General features: G+C 29.9%; 1 protein-coding gene across 1 annotated transcript; it reads right to left on the bottom strand.

The window, feature by feature from the left end:
- Nucleotides 1-8,865: 8,865 nt before the first annotated feature.
- On the bottom strand, nucleotides 8,866-13,950 carry LOC132947102 (putative mediator of RNA polymerase II transcription subunit 12). Its single transcript, XM_061017302.1, has 2 exons — nucleotides 13,795-13,950; nucleotides 8,866-10,311 (listed from the first exon to the last, which is right to left on the bottom strand). The coding sequence occupies exons 1-2, from the start codon at nucleotides 13,871-13,873 to the stop codon at nucleotides 9,221-9,223; spliced, it is 1,170 nt and encodes a 389-aa protein (XP_060873285.1). The 5' UTR covers nucleotides 13,874-13,950; the 3' UTR covers nucleotides 8,866-9,220.
- Nucleotides 13,951-18,772: the final 4,822 nt, after the last annotated feature.

The following is an 18,772-nucleotide window of genomic DNA, read 5'->3' as shown; positions in this document are numbered from 1 at the left end:
TATTACATATACATTGTATGCGTTAACACTTTTTATACTAACTTATTTATGGAAATACCTTCAAGTTATTATTTTTGAGGGCCCAAAAACTTCTTTTGTATTATTATAATATTTGTGCACCAAATTCAATTTTCTTACTATTGACTGACGAGTGTTTAATATTGGAATATTGACTTATGTCCATAAAAGTTATTGTCGACGATAAGTCTTGTGGAATTATATTTTGAATTTCTAAAACTTTATGAGTTTCGGCTTAGTGAACGATGGAGAAAGTTTTGGAGAATATAACGTAATGGTATTTACATATTATACAAAAATTCGTATGTGTAGAACTTCACTAGTCTGATAAAGGCAGTCTTGAAATTACGGTAAATTTTAAGAGGTAAACATATGTATTCAGAGCAGATCTCAAAAGTTTTTAGTGTGCTTATACCAAATGTTAACTTAACACATCGATACAGATGTGTTGCGGAATAGTACAAATAATAAAAATAATACATTATTAGAACAATGAATGAGTTTTAAAATTGCTAGGAATGTCGACTAATTTTTTAAAAACTTTATTTTGTCAAAAGGTTAAAAAATATGGTGTTTTTTTTATTTAGTAGATTAGTTAAGATCAAAAATTTTCATGTTCGTATTTATCAAAGATTTATTCAAACTAATATTAGTTAAGTTTAATGAGTTATTTCCATTAATTATCACAAATAGATAAGTAAATAACTATCTTAAAACATGAACCAGAGTAGAGAAACATAATATAATATTTATACTTAGAGATCGGTTTGGTACGAACAAAATATGGTGAGACACTCTATATTTGGAAATGTCACTGGTTGTTAGGAACTATCAAAGTTGATCAATAAAATTAATTCCAGTTCGTTATATCAACGTCAAGAACGTTAGGCTTTAAGAAAATAGTTCACAAACAATATTATATCGAACTCATAACGTATAACAGTAATAAGGATAACAATATTGACTTAACTTAATTAAAAAAAAAATATTTTTTTATAAATAATAGGTACCTAAATATTTTGTTAAAAACTCATGCTTTACTATTCGCTCTTATTGTACACTAGCTTAAGTGGTTTAGACAATTACAATTTTGTGTTACTTTGGTACTTATTACTAAATTATTAAATTAATGAATGTAGTTATTTAATTATTATATTATTTTATACTACAGTCGTAGATAATATGTATAAAATAAACATTTTAACTTAATGTATTATTTTTGAAATTATTCAAAAGATGCAAAAATGTATTCTTTAACTAGTTTTGTGAACAAATAAATAATAATATTAATTAACTAGGTAATACATTTAAGAAATGTAAATAAAACAACTTTATTTAATTTAGATTTAGCTATTTGACTATATAGTTAATTTTAATTCTTGATAATTAAGTATACACATCATTCTATACTCATCAACTATAATGTTTTTAATTAAATATTTTTAAATTATTTACGAACATAGTTCACCCAGTCCTATTAAATTGATTAAAATATAATTTATAGAAAACATTAGCCGTGGGTAAAGTTTTAAAAACATAAGCAATCTGTAATAATATTGTTCTATACCTATACAAGAATATCTATAGTAATGTAATGAACTTTACTTTGTCTTATAAATAAATAAAATCATATTATAGGTTAAAAATTTCAAATAGTTAAGTGAGTGTATTTTTATCTTAGTTTCACGAATTCCTGGGATTGCACAGGTAGGCCATCGAAGAGTCTCCGTGGGCCACTCAAGTTATCTCACGAGTAATCGGGCTAAAAGTTATTTAATAGGATTAAGTGAAAAGGTAACGATAAGGAAATAAAAATCTTGCCATGAAGTACTTGCCTTCGTTATTATATGGCCCAACGTTTAGTAATATTAAAACAGCGAATTGAAAAACTCGCATTGATGTCGTAGGTACAATAATTTTTGAATGTAGGTAATTCTACGATGAGTATGTCACTGTAATCAGGGGGGAGGGGTAAGATATTCATTGCCTCCTGGGAATTTTTAACTGCATGTACTTTAATATTAATATCACTATAGGTATAACTAATATTAGATTATAAGTAATTTTAATCTTGCCCCGGGCGGGATTTGATACTTCGGGCGCGCTTGGCTGTAATGGATATTATGTTATTTTAATTCAATAATAAATCATTGTATAATATGAAAGTCGAGCACCGATTCTGCTATGTTTGATTCTAAAAATGAGTGTAAATAATATGTTGAAAATGTTATTGTGCATGGACAATACAAGCAAGGCTGGGCAAGTTAATGATATTTTTTTAACTCAGTTAAGTTAAGTTAAGTATATTTTATACACACGCACACCATACGGTATTATCCAAACTGTGTACAAATATTAAAATTGAAACACATAATGTACTATTTAGTGTTGATCTAAATTGTTTTAAATAATATAATATGTAGATTTAAAGTTATGTAATTTGTTTTGCATTTACTAAAAAACTTAAGGGACTCGAATCGGCAATAACAATATGTTATCTTTATAAAGAACGTAATAATATTTCCGCATGGTGTCGTCTGCGTTTTCGCTGTTTGATAGTAGGTATAATACTTATTAGTACCTATAGCGATAGTGATAGTAAAATAAAAATTCATAATAATGAAATGTTAAATTTAAAATCAAAATAGTAATTTGCTTAGAGGAATAAAACATTATAATTAATAAGGGTTGTGAGAATTTTTTTAAATTGGTGGAACGTTAACATTTTTTATTTCACTAGGTTTAAATGTATTAATTTATTTTTTTAGTTTTATTAGCTTCTAGAAATAACTAAATAGGGTTAAATTATTTATAATGATTTTTCTTGATTTTTATATTAATTATTTTACTTCTACTGTAATAAATGAGACAGGTATTTATAACCTGTACTAAGTACTTCGTTTATTGTTTGTAAACGGTGATCACCGTCCTCTATATTCTTGTAAATCATGGGGTGTATTTGGGCTGTCAGGTAATAATGCTTATTAGACCATTTCGGCTTAATTTCTCAATATGATGCTTGCACCGGAATAATTATTGTTAGAATGCCTTTCGCTTATCGTTATTGTCAGACACCTTTTAGTTGTACGACTGGTCAGAACGATTGAACATCCTTCAATTAAACAGTTCAAAATGTAAAATTGATATTATTAACAGTGATCACTTGAATTAGTACGAATTATAAACGTGAGCAAACGTTGTGTGTTGCAATGGGTATAATACATAACCTATATTTTATGGACAACACAAGTACCTACTCGACCAAGGTGAATGGTATTTTGGAGAGAATAGTACTTTTTATACAAATTTCATTTTTCAAAGTCCTATGACGTTATATTTTTAACACTATATTATGAGTGCTAAATAAAAAATAATTTATATACATCAATAGAAATTCACAATTTTAAAACTGTGACGAAAAATCTAATTTCCCATTTTTGAGCTCATAAATTAATTCATCTGATGTTTTTAAATTGTCTGTTTTATTAATTCATAACTCATTAGTTATTTATAATTAGAACTCAATAAAAAATAGGAAAAAGTATAAACTATATTTACTTCTGTCATGCCGTTTCTAAGATATAGGAGTTAATCCTCTTTAAACTTGAAAAACATCATAAATATGTGGGTATCTCATCGAGTTCGTCTTTCTTATTATTATTATAGCTGCTGCTATTGATTTTATCTAGAAATTCGTTGTTTCAGCATCGTGAGATCGATTGGTTAGTTGGGGGTAGACCTTATAGCTATAATAATTTATAAAGTACATATAAACAGTACAAATTATATTATATTAAATTTATATATAATATCTCATGTTCATTTTCCGAGGACCTACACTACGGGCACAATACGAGCATCAATTATTATTGTTATTAACGTCTCTCGTATTGTTAAACATTTGTACGTCTAATACTACGGCGAGTTTTTTCTGTATTGTAAAAATACCCGTCTATGGATCACTTGGAGGATTCACCCCACCCCCCAGCCTAAGCCGTAAATACGCCACTTTGTGTAATCTCTATATAATTGTGTGGTAGTTTTCTTTTATTAAGTAATAGTAATATTATACATATATTGTTAATAGCTGATCCCGCGCACTTCGTTGATCATAAAAATCTACAACTTTAAAAAAATTGTAATTGTTCAATTCCTTTTGGGTGCAACTCAGCCTTCCTGGTAGGCGATCCGACTACATCGGATCGCGGACAATGTGCGAAAATTTGATTTGATGCATGCTTGAACCCGATCTGCCCGATTAACTAATGGCAACCAAATAATAAGTTCTAATTTCCACTAATTATTTCTCTTATAACCAATTTACAAACAAAAATATCAACCGTAAATCTCAAAATTCCTGTTTGAGAACCTCCCCGGTTAGGGGGTAGGAGGATGGAAAATACTTTATGACCTATTTTCATACCTACCAAATATACAAAAAAAAAAAATTTCATAAAAATCGGTCGAGCCGTTTTGGAGGAGTGCCACCACAAACACCGTGTCACGAGTTTTTTTATACATTAGATAATAATAATATATAATTATACACTTAATATATCACTGCAGGTGACTGGTTACAGTTAACGTTCATACACCATAATTATTCATAATAATTTAACGTAAGTACCCACTCATATATTTTCTATTAAAAAAACAAGCTTTCATTATGTTTAGACTAATTGGCGATTTTATATTTATTATTGAATATAAGTTGGTACATACATAATATAATGTGTAGTTTATTATTACCTATGCATTTTTGACTTGATATGAAAACGACCGTTCGAGTTGATATACCTTTTGACATTGAGGTGATTTTTTTCGTTAAATAATTCAGAATTACAAAACGAATTTTTAACGTGTATATTGATTATTGATATCACATCATGTATGTATGTTATTTAGTTGAACACACATGCTATAAACATGATATAATGTTTTTGAAAACATTATTTTAAAATCACTGTAATTCTAAGAATTTCATGAAACATAGTATCATAATAATATTATAGTAATTGACGCTATACCGTGAATAAAAATAAAAATAATAATAATAAATAAACAATATAGTCTATTGTGTCTTGTTTACACGAAATGCAATACAACGTATAATGTTTGTAGTTTTTTTTTTTTAAAAGTTACTCAGAACTTAGAACAATTATCGAGAGTTTTATTATGCGCAAATATTGTATATAACGTAGCACTGCGGGATGTATTCAATATTTAAACGTGTATAATAATGGAATCTCCTGGACAAATTGATGTAGTTGAGTTATGATCACTCCTCCAATTATTTGCAATGCGTTAAATTTATTTAAAAAAAAAAAAATTATATTATTTTAAATCTACAAAGATATTTTAAATATTATTTTTTTTTATTTTAAAGGAAGATACATACGTTTTATTCTTTTTAAATATATGCTATATAAATATTCAACGTTCATTAGTGATGTAGTATTATTTGATAAACTTGATATCATTTTTGATTTGGTTCAAAACCATAGCTCTAGAAGTTAATTCACATAGTGAAGAATAATATTGACAGAATGATCTAATTGTATAGTTTTAATATGCCAAACTATATAATATTATTACCTATTCAACATTTCTTAAAATTAAAACCAACTATACTGCGGCTGTAAAATTAAATTAAATTAGGTACTTCGATTGGTTCTTAGTTTCAAATTTTAATTATATTCCTTTTCAGAGTAATATAAAGTGTGAGTATAATTGTAAGAAAAAATATTTATTGGAATATTAATGAAGTTATTGCTGACTTCAATGTTTGGATCTTGTATAATTTAAACAACACTGTTGGTCTTGAACTTTGCGATCGATGCTTGATGTAATTGTTAATAATATTATGAGAATAAAATACCTTATTGCCACCGCAGTAATTTGTAAGTAACCTATTTTCGTATAAATTATCCTTTCAGTTTCAACAAGAAGAAAATAATTAGGTACTACAATAAATGATCATTGAACAAATTAATTAGTAATAATTAATATTTATTAATTAATTAGTTTATATATTTATTATTTACTTTATAAAAATGTACAACTACTTAATATATTGAATCTTAATTTATTCATGTTGCTTAAAAATCAATAATACTCTGTATCTTAGACCAACTAACCTACCTTAACACAGACTTAAACAACAAATTATCCATTTTATATTAGTACTTCAAACATAAATAAAACAAACTTTGACGCGTATTAATTTTAAGTGTTTTTAACATTGATGTCTCTAAATTTAATATTATATTATATATTTTGTAGAATGTAGACGATGAAAAAACAACTTGTGGTTACGGTTTTCACGCCGCGATTGACCGGTTTCATGACAGTCGTGTTTGTAAATCATTATGATCGACTTATTATCTTTTCTATGTTCGACTTTTCAAATCAGCTGATTACGAGGGGTATCGGTGGCCAAGACAAGGTCGTACAGACCACGGGTACCGGAGGTTGTGGTCAGGTGGCATTGACCATGGTTATGTGTGGCTGCGACCAGATCAGGCGATTCACAGCGTTCTCCAGCTACCCATAACCAACGTTCGTGCCATCTGGTCTCCGTCTCCTTTACCTGTGATCCGTGTCAATTGATCGCAGCCGCCGATACCTATGGTATTCAGCTGATATGGAGAGGCGACCACTCGACCATAAAAAAGATGATAAGTTGACAATTAATATAAGCTTATGGACAGAAGCAACTAGATCGGAATGTTCACAGCGATCGCTAGCCGGGTAAATTCAGACAATTTCTCAGACGTCTATGAGTGGTATGGGGTTGCCGTATTTACAATGGCAATATATACGTCGATAGAAAAAAAATTTTAAAAATGTTACTTTTTTTGAACTTAGGTGTATTACTGTTATTACAAATTTTACTTTTAGTGAATTTAGTAGTGGAAGAATTTCCGAGCGAAATTCAAAACTAAGCTAGATAGTATACGGCACCACCAAATAACAATTTTGCCGAAAAAAATGTTCAAAAATGTTTGTTCTAAATATGAAAATGATAGAAAACAGTTTTTAAAACGATATTTGTGTTACTTATATTTTTAAAAGGAAGGAGATTATTCTGATGCCTTTAATTGCGCTATACTATTTATTTGAATGGCAATATATACGTCGATAGAAAAAAATTTGAAAAAATTTACTTTTTTTGAACTTAGGTGTGGGAAACATACCTGTTGATGGTTTTTTTTAACACAGATTTTACTTTTGGTGAATTTTAACAGATTTTAAAGTTTCACTGTGACTGCGACAAACGGCTTGTATTCAACTATAGGTGCTTTATAATACAATTATAATAGGTAATTGTCATATTTATCTGAGTATTTAGAGTGTCTGAATTATATTTATGCATATAAATCATACACTTTTCTTGGCGATGATTTAATATTACTAGACGGTATCGTCAATTGGTCAACATTTGACCAGAAAACCGTTTTAAATGTAAAATCAACACGCTCTAAAGTAATGGATAACCTAGTATTTATTATTTAGTTTTTGAGTTCACCTATATAATATAAGCTACAAACGGACAATTCCGTTTTACTTACATTTGAATTGAAACAATATAATAATTCTTTTATTAATTGGTATCGTTACTGCTTTTTACATTTACATTTCATATTACCCTGATTTCAATCTGGATTTTTTTTTGAAATTGTATTTGTGTCGACAGGTGGTGCCATTTTTTAATTCCTATTTTTGATTTTTACGTGCGGCATCATTTGCGTAATTAATTTTACTGGTGAAACTTCTTCTTAGAAATACCTTCCCGATATCTATTTAGGTTTCATGACAAAATATCTACTTAAATATCTTGATATAATGAAGTAAACAATTTGAGTTGGTAAATAAATAAAAACTTTTAAGTTGCAACTAACCTGTTCATAATTTTATAAAAAAAATATCTAACAATTATAAAATAAAGTAAACAGTTCGAGTTAATAAATAAATAAAAACTTTTATGTTGGAACTATAACTTGTTCATAATCTTATGAAAAAATATCTAATAGCTTAAAAAATTAAGATAGTGTGTAATTATTATTGATCTTAAATACTCCAAGGCGTTGACTGGTTGTATGAAATGAGGTGTAATTGTATTTTAGTACTCAATACACAGTTTTTAATAAAAAAAAAATGAAAATAAAAGTTACTTAAAATTATTTTTTATTCTTTTTGCTCGAAATAAATATTTTAGAGGCATTATTATTGTACCGAAGTCACTCATTTCTGTTTTTTACACACTGCAGTCGCCGTCTATAAATTTTCTTATAATTTTCATATTATCGTTTATCGTTGTAGCCTATTCGTAATAAAGATTATACGCCACCTGGTTATCGAAGTTGCTAAATTAGCATTTGAAAATTCCCAATATTTTTAAAATATTGTCTTATGCCGACTGTGATAATATAATATATTATTTTTATGAAATAGATATTTTGTATAGGAGATATATTTTGTCTGAGATATACTATATCAGATATTTTGAGTTTTGACCAAAGATATTTTCCTAGAAGTATTTTCACCATTTTCCACCTACTATTTATACTTGTGGAGTTATTGGTACGACAAATATATAGTGAACTATACGTTCTCTTATAATTTAAATTATTGACGATTTTCCTATTTATTTGCCATTTACAATATTCCATAATATTATGATCTGTGTGGCGGCAATAAATGCTAATTATCAATAGTGATCATTGACAAACGATATTTTAAGCAACTCACGATTCCTATAATTTTTTTTTTTTTACTTCAATCTACTGCAGTCTATATCATGATTCAGGGTAAAAAATGTAAAATAGTTTTCAGTATAAGTATACATAATATTAAAGAAGTTTTTATTTACGGTGTTTAATAGTTATAATATAATATTACATTCGCGCGTTAAACATCTATTGGAATATAATATGAAATTAATAATATTGTCGACAACAACGAACGGCGATACAATAGTACAATAGTTATCGATCGTAACGCGACAAATAATGAAATAGGAAAAAATAAGCGAAAAACAGCTGATAATATGTGGACGCACAGCGGTCGAGTCTGGACGGCAAGCGTATCGATGAGGCGAGTTCCGGCGGAAAACTGTGAGCTAAGCTACTGGCGACGAGGAAAAACAGAAAATCATAAACTAATAAAGACGCGTTGCGCCACCGCGGTCGGCGGTCCGAATCTAGGAAACGCGTTTGGGGATCTCCATGCCGACGACTATGCCGTCGGACTGTTCTTCCGGCCGGACCGTGGACGATGTCTGCGGCAGCTGAGGTTGCGGCTGCGGCGGCGATTGTTGCTCGCGGCCGGAAGGGGCTGTGGCCGCGGCCGCATAAGCGTCTGCGTCCAAGTAGACGTCTGGCTGATACCGGGCGTACTGTTCCGGTTCCGGTTCCCGCTCTCGTCGGTCCTCGCCGCGGCCGTAATCGGCGTCGACCAGGGCGATCGGTAGCCTGGGCGACTGTTCGGCGGATGAAGTTTTTGGCGACGAATAGTAGTCCCGGACGAAGTTGTAGCACATGGTGGACAGCAGTTGTTGCTCAAACGCCATCGTAAGCGGCGCTCGGCTGTCGTCGGGTGTCGAGTACAGAATGGCGCGGCGCTGCCTGTCCATCTGGTACCGACGGCGTTGCGGGATTTGCGGGTGCTGGAGCCCCGGCACGCCGCTGTCGACCTGAACCGAGTCGGACTGCGCTGGCTGAAGGTACTGCTGTTGCTGGTGCTGCTGCTGCTGCTGTTGCTGGTACTGTTGTGGCTGCTGTTGCTGGTGAGGCTGGTGCTGCTGTTGTTGCGACGGGTGCACCTGGTACTGGTGCTGGGGCTGCTGTTGCTGGTACTCGAACAGGTGCGGATACTGTTTGCGGTGCAGGACCAACAGCCAGGGCATCCGCGACGAGGCGGCCGACAGGAGCACTGCCATGGTCACGTTGATAGACGACGCCCTCAGCTTCTCGTCGCGGTCCAGCCGCTTGACCGTTTCGGGAGTGACCAGCACGCCAAAGTGCTCGGCGTCCTCGTCGTCCCTGGCCGCGGACGGCTTGCCATTCTGCGGCGGCAGCGACCTGTCGCTCATCGGCGGCGGCCTCACCTCCTGTATGCCGCCGGTCGTCACGAACGCGTCGTACTCTCCCTTGTCCTTGTCCAGCTCTCTGATTATGAACACCGGCCCCATGTACTCGGATTCCGGTCCCCTGTGGCCACCAGCATTGGCCGCGGGTCCTCTGACAGGTGGCGTCCGGTTAATGCTGCTGCTGCTGCTGCCAGACGACAACCCTGCAAAAAGGTATGACGAAATCGGTTAAATTGTTGTGGTAAGCGTGTGTGTGTTCATAAACAAAATAGATTATTTTAGTTGACATTTATAATAGACATTTGATATTGATATTATGTATTGATAATTGTATTTATATTTTTAATTTATGGATTTAAATATTATTATTAGATATTGAATAGATAAAATATAATATATAAAGGCCCTTGTACTGTGTATAGGTAAACATTATTGGCTATAAATAGCCAGAAATATCAGAAAATAGTAGTACCTAAATAGACGAGAGGATATCTGCATAATAATAATATTATGTTGTCTCCGTCCTACAACACATTACATTTGAGTCTGGAAAAATCGATTTTGTGAAGTTAGATTTAAGATTTATTTATAATCCGACCAAGACTATCTCATATGTTCATGCTGTACGTTATTTTATTTATTTATACGAGTTATGTGATCGTTTAAAACTTAAATTGTTATAAAATGTCTGATATTAGTTCAATTTATTTTATTTAATAACAGAACATTGGTTGTACCGATTGAAAAAATTCTATGTTGTACGTTTATAAGATTTATATAACCCATGTAAATGTGGGATCCTCTAAAAAATTAACTTTCATTCGTGTATTGAATTTACTTTACTGTATTGCTTTTGAATTTACAAATATCATGGTTAACAATAGCATCACTCGTCAGCCCTGGACAATATTATATTTTCGAATTATAAACATTTCCATTAAAATTATATACAACTTGTGGGGTTGTTCGAATATGGAAACATAAGTTTTTTATTTTAATAATTAGCAGTAGAATTATTGAAACAATATAAGATTTAAAATTAATAATAACATATTGGACAGCTACAATACGGTTGTAATCTTTAGAATTTGTTAATTTACAAAAAAATCAATTATAATTAGTTAAAAAAAGATACAAAATACACGTGGTAACAGTACCAATACATTAATATGTCGAAAAGCTCATTACATTATAATTGATGTAAAATAATAAATAAATATAATATTATGTGGAAAAACAAAAGTAAACAAATTAGATAGCGGTCTATTAACTGAGTTGTAGAACTGCTGAAATCAAGAACTGTCATGATGGTAGGTCTAATAGATATAATTGTATTGCAAAACCAATAGATTTTTACTTAGAAGTAAGGAAAATTATATGTCAAACATAAAAAATCTGTTAGGGTTGAAAATGCTCACGGTGAAAAATTGCCCATATCTAGTACTTTTAGTATGTTGTGTAGATGAAAATGTTTGTATTTGATGTAAGTACCTGCTAAATTTCATGCTTCACCGAACAAAATAACGTCATGTTGGATTATCAAATCATAAAACCCACGTCCAAATGATACAGTTTGACGTTTTCTTACATAAATATCCTTTATTACAACTAACCTTGATTTTTTACGATATGTACAACATTTTATTTTTATTTTCGTATACGGTTTTAAAAACAAAATATTATAATACACGTGATGTGAACGACAAATATCATTCAGTAATTCGAGTTGACAATGTGATTATAACATTCATCGTGTCACATTGTGTGAATTATATTATATAGGAATTTATAATATATCAATGCATTATTGTTTAAACAAACAAGACAATAATAATAAAAAAATAAATTAAATGTTTTAACTAGTGAAACTCGCAGTTATAATAACGTTGTTAAAAAGGTGATTTTTTCAAAAATGTCCATGCATCTAAATCAAAATTCTAGCGAGTAGTTCTAAGACCTCAAACATTAAGTGTAATATTTGACTACTCAATAACGGTCTTACATAAAAAAAAAAATAATAATATTTAGTCCAGAAGTTATACTCGAAAATTTTTTACTAATAATTAGTGTAATATAATTTAATAAACTAATAGGTACTGTACTTTTGTTATTATGATTTTTTTAATTACCATATTATTAGCCTCTATATATTATTAACATATTATTATCATCGTCCATAAGCTATATATACTATATTATAGTACCTAAAACTTAACAGCATAGAAACAACTCGTTCGAATTTCAACTTATATACATAAACATTTTCGAAATATCACGTCCTTAAAATAACTAATACAAAAAGTTGAATCTAATTTAAAAAAAAACTTTGCATCGTATTCCTTAAATTGGATAAAAAAATCCAAGTACATTAATATAATATGTTCTGTGTATTTAAAAGTTCCTAAAATCCTGTTTTGAATATTTATTATTTAAAGAAAAATGGGGCGAGCATGCTTGGTAAGTTATCATGTATTTCCCAATATAATATAATATGATGATTAGCATAATGTTGAGCAAAATATTTTCGATTTTTTTTTTATAAAGGAAAGAAATGAACAATTATTACATAACAATACAATAATTTGTTATTCAATTAAATACTACAATAAACGATTTTTATTATGTTATTTTATTTAAGAAAAAACTAATTGTATTCACAGTTGAATTTTAATAATACACAAGGCTTCCGTTGACTTAAAAGTATAATAACATTTGTCAACAGATATTTTCATTGAAACTCGATTAAATTATAAAAGAATAAACCAGAATGGCGTATAATAATAAATTATTATTTCACACAAACTGGAATTTAGGTTCAAACCCTCTCAGCTCTCAGTATAAAGTATATTATTTTTTTTTTTGAGCCATTGTGATGCAACTACAAATTAATTTTCCGAAAGCAAGTCGTTAAAAAGTTAATTAAACTGTCATTAAAAAAAATTAATTTTGATATTCAAATTATGTAAAACTTTTACCCTTGTGATTATTTTGTGCACACCAAAAATTTAATTTCGAATCAGTTATCATTTTGATTTATATTAATTGACATACAGTTTTATTTATTAAAAAAGTGTCATTTATGGAAACGATATTATATTGCTTGCTCTTGATAAAAATATATTATTTGGCAAATTTATTTTTTGATAAATTAAAAATAAATTAAGTAAATAATAATTTTTTTATTTTGTAACATAATATGGTTAAGGGACGTCTGATATTAGAGAAGTGTAAGGACTTGGATCAAAACATTTTGTTTTATAACGAATAATGGAAAATATTAACTTTTTATGTTTACTTTTACATACTTTTATAAAAAAAAATAAATACTGAGTCAAATAATAATATAGGTAATGTATAGACTAGATGTGCATTTTTTTATCAATCATATTTTTTATACCAAGCTCTCTTGGTACTCTTTGTACTAGAGCAAATTACTTTGTTCGTTATAGTTAATATTATTGTATTGACGGATTGGATTAATAACTGTTTTGAAGTTTAAACCATAAATGAGAATTAATATTGAAAATGATGTGACGAATTTATCGTCTTTCGCTAAACAGTGATTGAATGGAATACTGATATTATCCGTATATTGTTATTGCTTATATTGTTATTTGACAAGTGGTGTAGGTGAGTGAAAATGACTATATTTTAACATAAGGATTATAACTGTACAGATAGGTTACCTGGTATCTTGAACGCGACGGCCGGGTACTGGACGACGGCGAAGAGCAACAACGACGATGCCCAAAAGTAGTGGTTCATGGTGGATGTTCGGTAAGTCACTAGGTGTGCGGAACAGACGTGTTTGGCTTTTATAAATACGTTTGGTGTTTCGCTATTCCACGGGGGTTGCGTTATCTCGGCATCGGCGGCGGCGGCGACGGCGGCGGTGGACGGGCCCAATGGCTATGGCGTCTCGGAGACCCGATCATATCGCTATTATCATTTGTGTGTTATTATTGTGACTACTTTATATTTTATTTTTCGTCTCTGACATAATTTCGTGCCCTCCGTGTTGTACACCGCAGATAAGAACATCGACGTCTAGACTCATATCGTGTTCGGTGCGACCGTAATATACTGTTTATCATATTATAAACAACGACGGTATCGCGTGGTAGAGCGGTTACGGCGTGGTGACATCGTCCCCTATATACTATACGTCATATCAACAATAATAATAATAATAATAATGAACCAACCCAGAATTCCGAGGAAATTCCACCGTAATGGCGCCGGGGATGGATAATAATCCAATATACTGTATAATGATGATTCGTACCGATCGCATTCCGCGCCGAAGTCACTGAAATACCAGAATAATTATTACTATCAAATCGAATGTAATACCCCCATTATTATTAAAAAAATATCTGAATCTTCGGTCGTATGCCAGTGGCGTAGTCCAGATTTTGCTTGGGGGTGGGGAGAGCTGATCGTTCGTGTGTAGGAGAGGCTTAAATAGGATCCCTCAAAAGTTTGTGAAATTTTACAATTTTAGACTTTTGCAACATTCATATAAACTACAATACTCACGTCTTATTACGTGATACGTTTACATAATATCTCCGAAAGCATTTTTAATTTTTCCTGAAACTTGAGGGAAGATCACCTCCCTGGATGCATCACCGATACACTGATCGACGTCCGTCTGCCAATACACCACTATACACCTTAATGTTATGTATTAAGCCTTTATACACACGTGTCGGTAATAGTTCGCAGTGAACGCATACCAGATATAATATTAAATTTAAATACATGATGTCATCGTGCTGTATCACCGGCGTTAATATTGCAGGACGGTTGCAGCTACCAAGTACCCGGTACCAGGTAACAGCAGTTTACCTATTATCTGCAAGGAACGACGATATTTCGGTGCATGGTTAACAAGAATATTTGCATGAAGCGCATTTAAATTCACCAGATACACAGACTAGGTCGATAAATATATTATAATATATACTCATAATAATATTATAGTGACGTACTTTAAACAAGTGCTTCATCCCGGAATATACGCGTTTTGGGGTATGATATTATTTGCATTTTTAATGTCGATTGCTTCTTTTTCTTCTCGTTCTTATTATTATTGTTTTTATTTTTTACCATCATTATTATTTGAATTTTTAAGTTATTTATTTTTTTGTGAGTGTATTTAACAGTGCAGGAAATCGCGTTGGCTGCGTTCACAGACAATACGCCGTTAAGTTTATGCCGAAAACGGATACTCCCAAAATCTACGCGTGGCTTAAATATGTCTTAAATGATAATCTGCAAACTTCGCAACGTATTTAACGGAGTTTCTTATACCTAGACAATTACCGGAACAAAATAATAATAACAGTTTACTTTTATTCAACGAAATTATATTATTTTAATATTTAAATGTAGCTCAATCTAACGATAAGTGTTCAGAATAGTTTTCGTTTAATATTTCACGAATTATACCTACTTATTTCAAGCACCGTAAAAAGTTATATTTTTTTATTTCATTACCTATCTTATCTTTTATTTTATTTCATATACTTAGTCACTGAGACTTTAGAGGCTTCTAATTTAAATAATCGTTTATAACTGAATGACTGTTATGGTTATTATATGCGTTCAAGTAGATATTTTATTTTTCCCTAGTTTAAATCCAAACAAAGAAAAAATGTACCTATGAAAGTACATTTCTCATACTATTTGACCTGAAATAATAGAAAGTACTTATTAACATATTTAGTGGAAACTCTATTTAAATCTTTATTAAATAATACCGTTAAAAAATCATAATATTTATTGATTTGATGATTAATTAGTAAATACATAATTTAAATTTTATGATTTACCATAGGTACTATAATATGTTACATTTACAGTTTTTAAATTTAAAAAAAATATTAATACAAGTAAAATATTAGAAAAATATTAAATACTAGACTTAAATTAAGGACACTTTTATTAAATCGCAATGTCTATAGGTATTTCATAAAATATACTTTTATATAAATATTCCGGTAACTATTCAAGATAAAAATTATTTTATCTCTCAACAAACCTACTCTAGGTTGATGTTATTTATAAAAAAAAATAGTATTATTTAAATTAGACAGTTGCAATAAACCTATGCAGTCGAAACATATTTTATTTTGACCGGAGTTCGGTTAAAATCACGTTTGGTGAGTTCTCAAAGCGACTAGCGGTAGTTTGTAGCACGCTCAGTAAAGTTAGAAAATTTTAAAAATAACCATTTTTAAGTAATACACAGACATGACATAAATTTGAATCAGCATTTTTTCTGTCTAAATAAGTTTCTAAATAAAATAAAATCCAGATAAACATCATCGTAAGACCAAAACGTTGTTCGATTCGATATCAGAATCAAAAAAGTAAAACACGAAACGTAATTACTATTACAACATTATATTATATACTTGTATGGGATTAATACGTTACACTCGTCGTGACTCACATAGTAAGGCACCTATAGGTAGGTATCATTAAATACTCGTTACGTGTTCTTCGTTAAATACCTCAGTCGATATTATTATATCTGAAATTGTAAGTTGTTTTCGATGTCAATAAATCCATTATAATAACATGAAAAAAAATGATACTACAAAAAATTCATTAAGCTGTTATATCATTATGCGAACGATTTTAATCTAACTCCTTTGTTATAGGTACTTTTCTCGGATGGGTCAAATAGTTCACATAGTGAGCATTTAGTATAGGTAGGTATGTACCTATGCACTTGCAGATATATTATACATATTTGTAGGGTGATCCATTTAACGTGAGACATTCATTATTAATTCAAAAACTATTAACGTTATAGAAAAAAAATTTTTTGCATAACTTTAACTCGTTAAAAAACAATATTTTTAAAACCATTTTTACTATCGATATAATTTGTTTAATTGTTCACTTTATTAACGACGACACGCATATTTAAGTATAATGTTGATTAATGCTAAAAGAAAATAATGTTAATTTTTCTCCGAGAGTGATAAATTTTATTGAGAATACAAAATATTCTCAACGAATATTTTTTTCAAATATAAATATTTGTGTCTTACGTACAAATGTTTGATAATATAATACACATAAATCATTCAACGTTAATATATTCGTATTATATTTAAATTAATAATTCGTTTTCAAATTTTGTAATCTATTCATTATTTATACAAATTAGTTTCATAATATTGCATTATCATTTGATATCATACATCACTTATGTTTTTATACCACAGTTTATTAAAACATTTGAAATTGATATAGATTTTGGTTAGATATACATATAAAGTCGTTACTTTTTAGTTTTTAATGTATTAAAACAAATTTAACCCAATAATGTAAATGCACTATCTGTGTAACCCGTTGAACTGTATAATGGCTTTTATTTCTAGGGTTCTTTTTATTGATACCTATAAAACAAACATATTTATATACCACAATATTATTGACGTACATGAACCTAATTATATAATAATTAATTTATGTTTTTGATATTTTACAAGAAAATCTTGTCAAAAATCCATTCTTAGTTGAAATTATAGAATTAAGTAAAATCACCAGGCTATTAGAATATGGGAACCATATAATCATATTATAATAATGATAAATAATCATACGTGAAATTAATAAATTACTTCAATGAAATTATTACAGAACACAAACAATTATGAGATATTGTCTTACAAATTATATTTCAGTAATTATTTTTTGTTATTGAATTTAAAATACCTATAATACCATGTATAGCAATACATTATGTAGTAATAAGACTAACCAAATATAATTATTATATTAAATATATCCACTACGTAAAATGTAATAAATAATGTTTTTATCTTTAAATTGCATATTCAGGTCGATATAGCTGAATATTAATTATAATATAAACCCTCGGAGATTACAATCAATGTTTTTAACATAAAACCGCCATTTTTCTACGTTCACGAATTGTGTGAGACACTAAGATAACAAATTTTGGCGTGGAATCCAATTGATGTCAAATGTGTTTTTAGCATTTAATCAATACGAAAATATCTGAAATGTTCCTACCTAATTGTTAACTAGCAAGAACTAGAAGTGTTTTGTAAGACTACAATTTGTAGCTAAAGACATTGAACAAAAAAAATGTATTGAAAATATTAAATTTGTTATGTATTTTTAGTTAAGCTACTAATTTTTTGCAGTGTTTGAGTGTTGTATGCTTAATTTTTATTTTAAAAATATAAAAGTATATTTACTATTTATTTGTTTGAGTCAATATGTTATTAAAATTTAAGTTTTGTTCTTAATTTTATTTTTAGTAAATACGTATTTCGCATGTTTAAGTGCTTAGTATTCTGTAAGAATAATTATAGGTAACTTAAAAAAATATACTTTTATAAGACTGCTTTTCTTATATTATATTGTATTGTAAAAAAATGCTGTTAAGTAGATGTCGCTCTGCTGTACAGACTTTCAGTAAGTTACAAGTGGGTCACTGTAACGGATGATGTTAAATTTGAATTCAAAGATATAATATCATTGTATGCGAAAAACGATTCTGAGCGGAGATGGTTTGCCAGCCTAGGATATTTTATATTATATTTATATTGTTATTATTAATACGGTAGCCGGTAAGTTGAATTAATATTATTTGCATATTATCATATTTCAATA

This window comes from Metopolophium dirhodum, chromosome 6, assembly GCF_019925205.1.
Source record: "Metopolophium dirhodum isolate CAU chromosome 6, ASM1992520v1, whole genome shotgun sequence".
Lineage (NCBI taxonomy): Eukaryota > Metazoa > Arthropoda > Insecta > Hemiptera > Aphididae > Metopolophium > Metopolophium dirhodum.
The sequence above is the reverse complement of the archived record's forward strand: the minus strand, read 5'-3'. Positions and strand labels throughout refer to the sequence as shown.

Excerpts from the sequence above, each read along its gene's own strand:
- LOC132947102 (XM_061017302.1), bottom strand. The coding sequence starts at position 13,873 with ATGAACCACTACTTTTGGGCATCGTCGTTGTTGCTCTTCGCCGTCGTC. Across the intron at positions 10,312-13,794 it reads CGTCGCGTTCAAGATACCAG|GGTTGTCGTCTGGCAGCAGC; the intron begins GTAACCTATCTG and ends ACCTTTTTGCAG.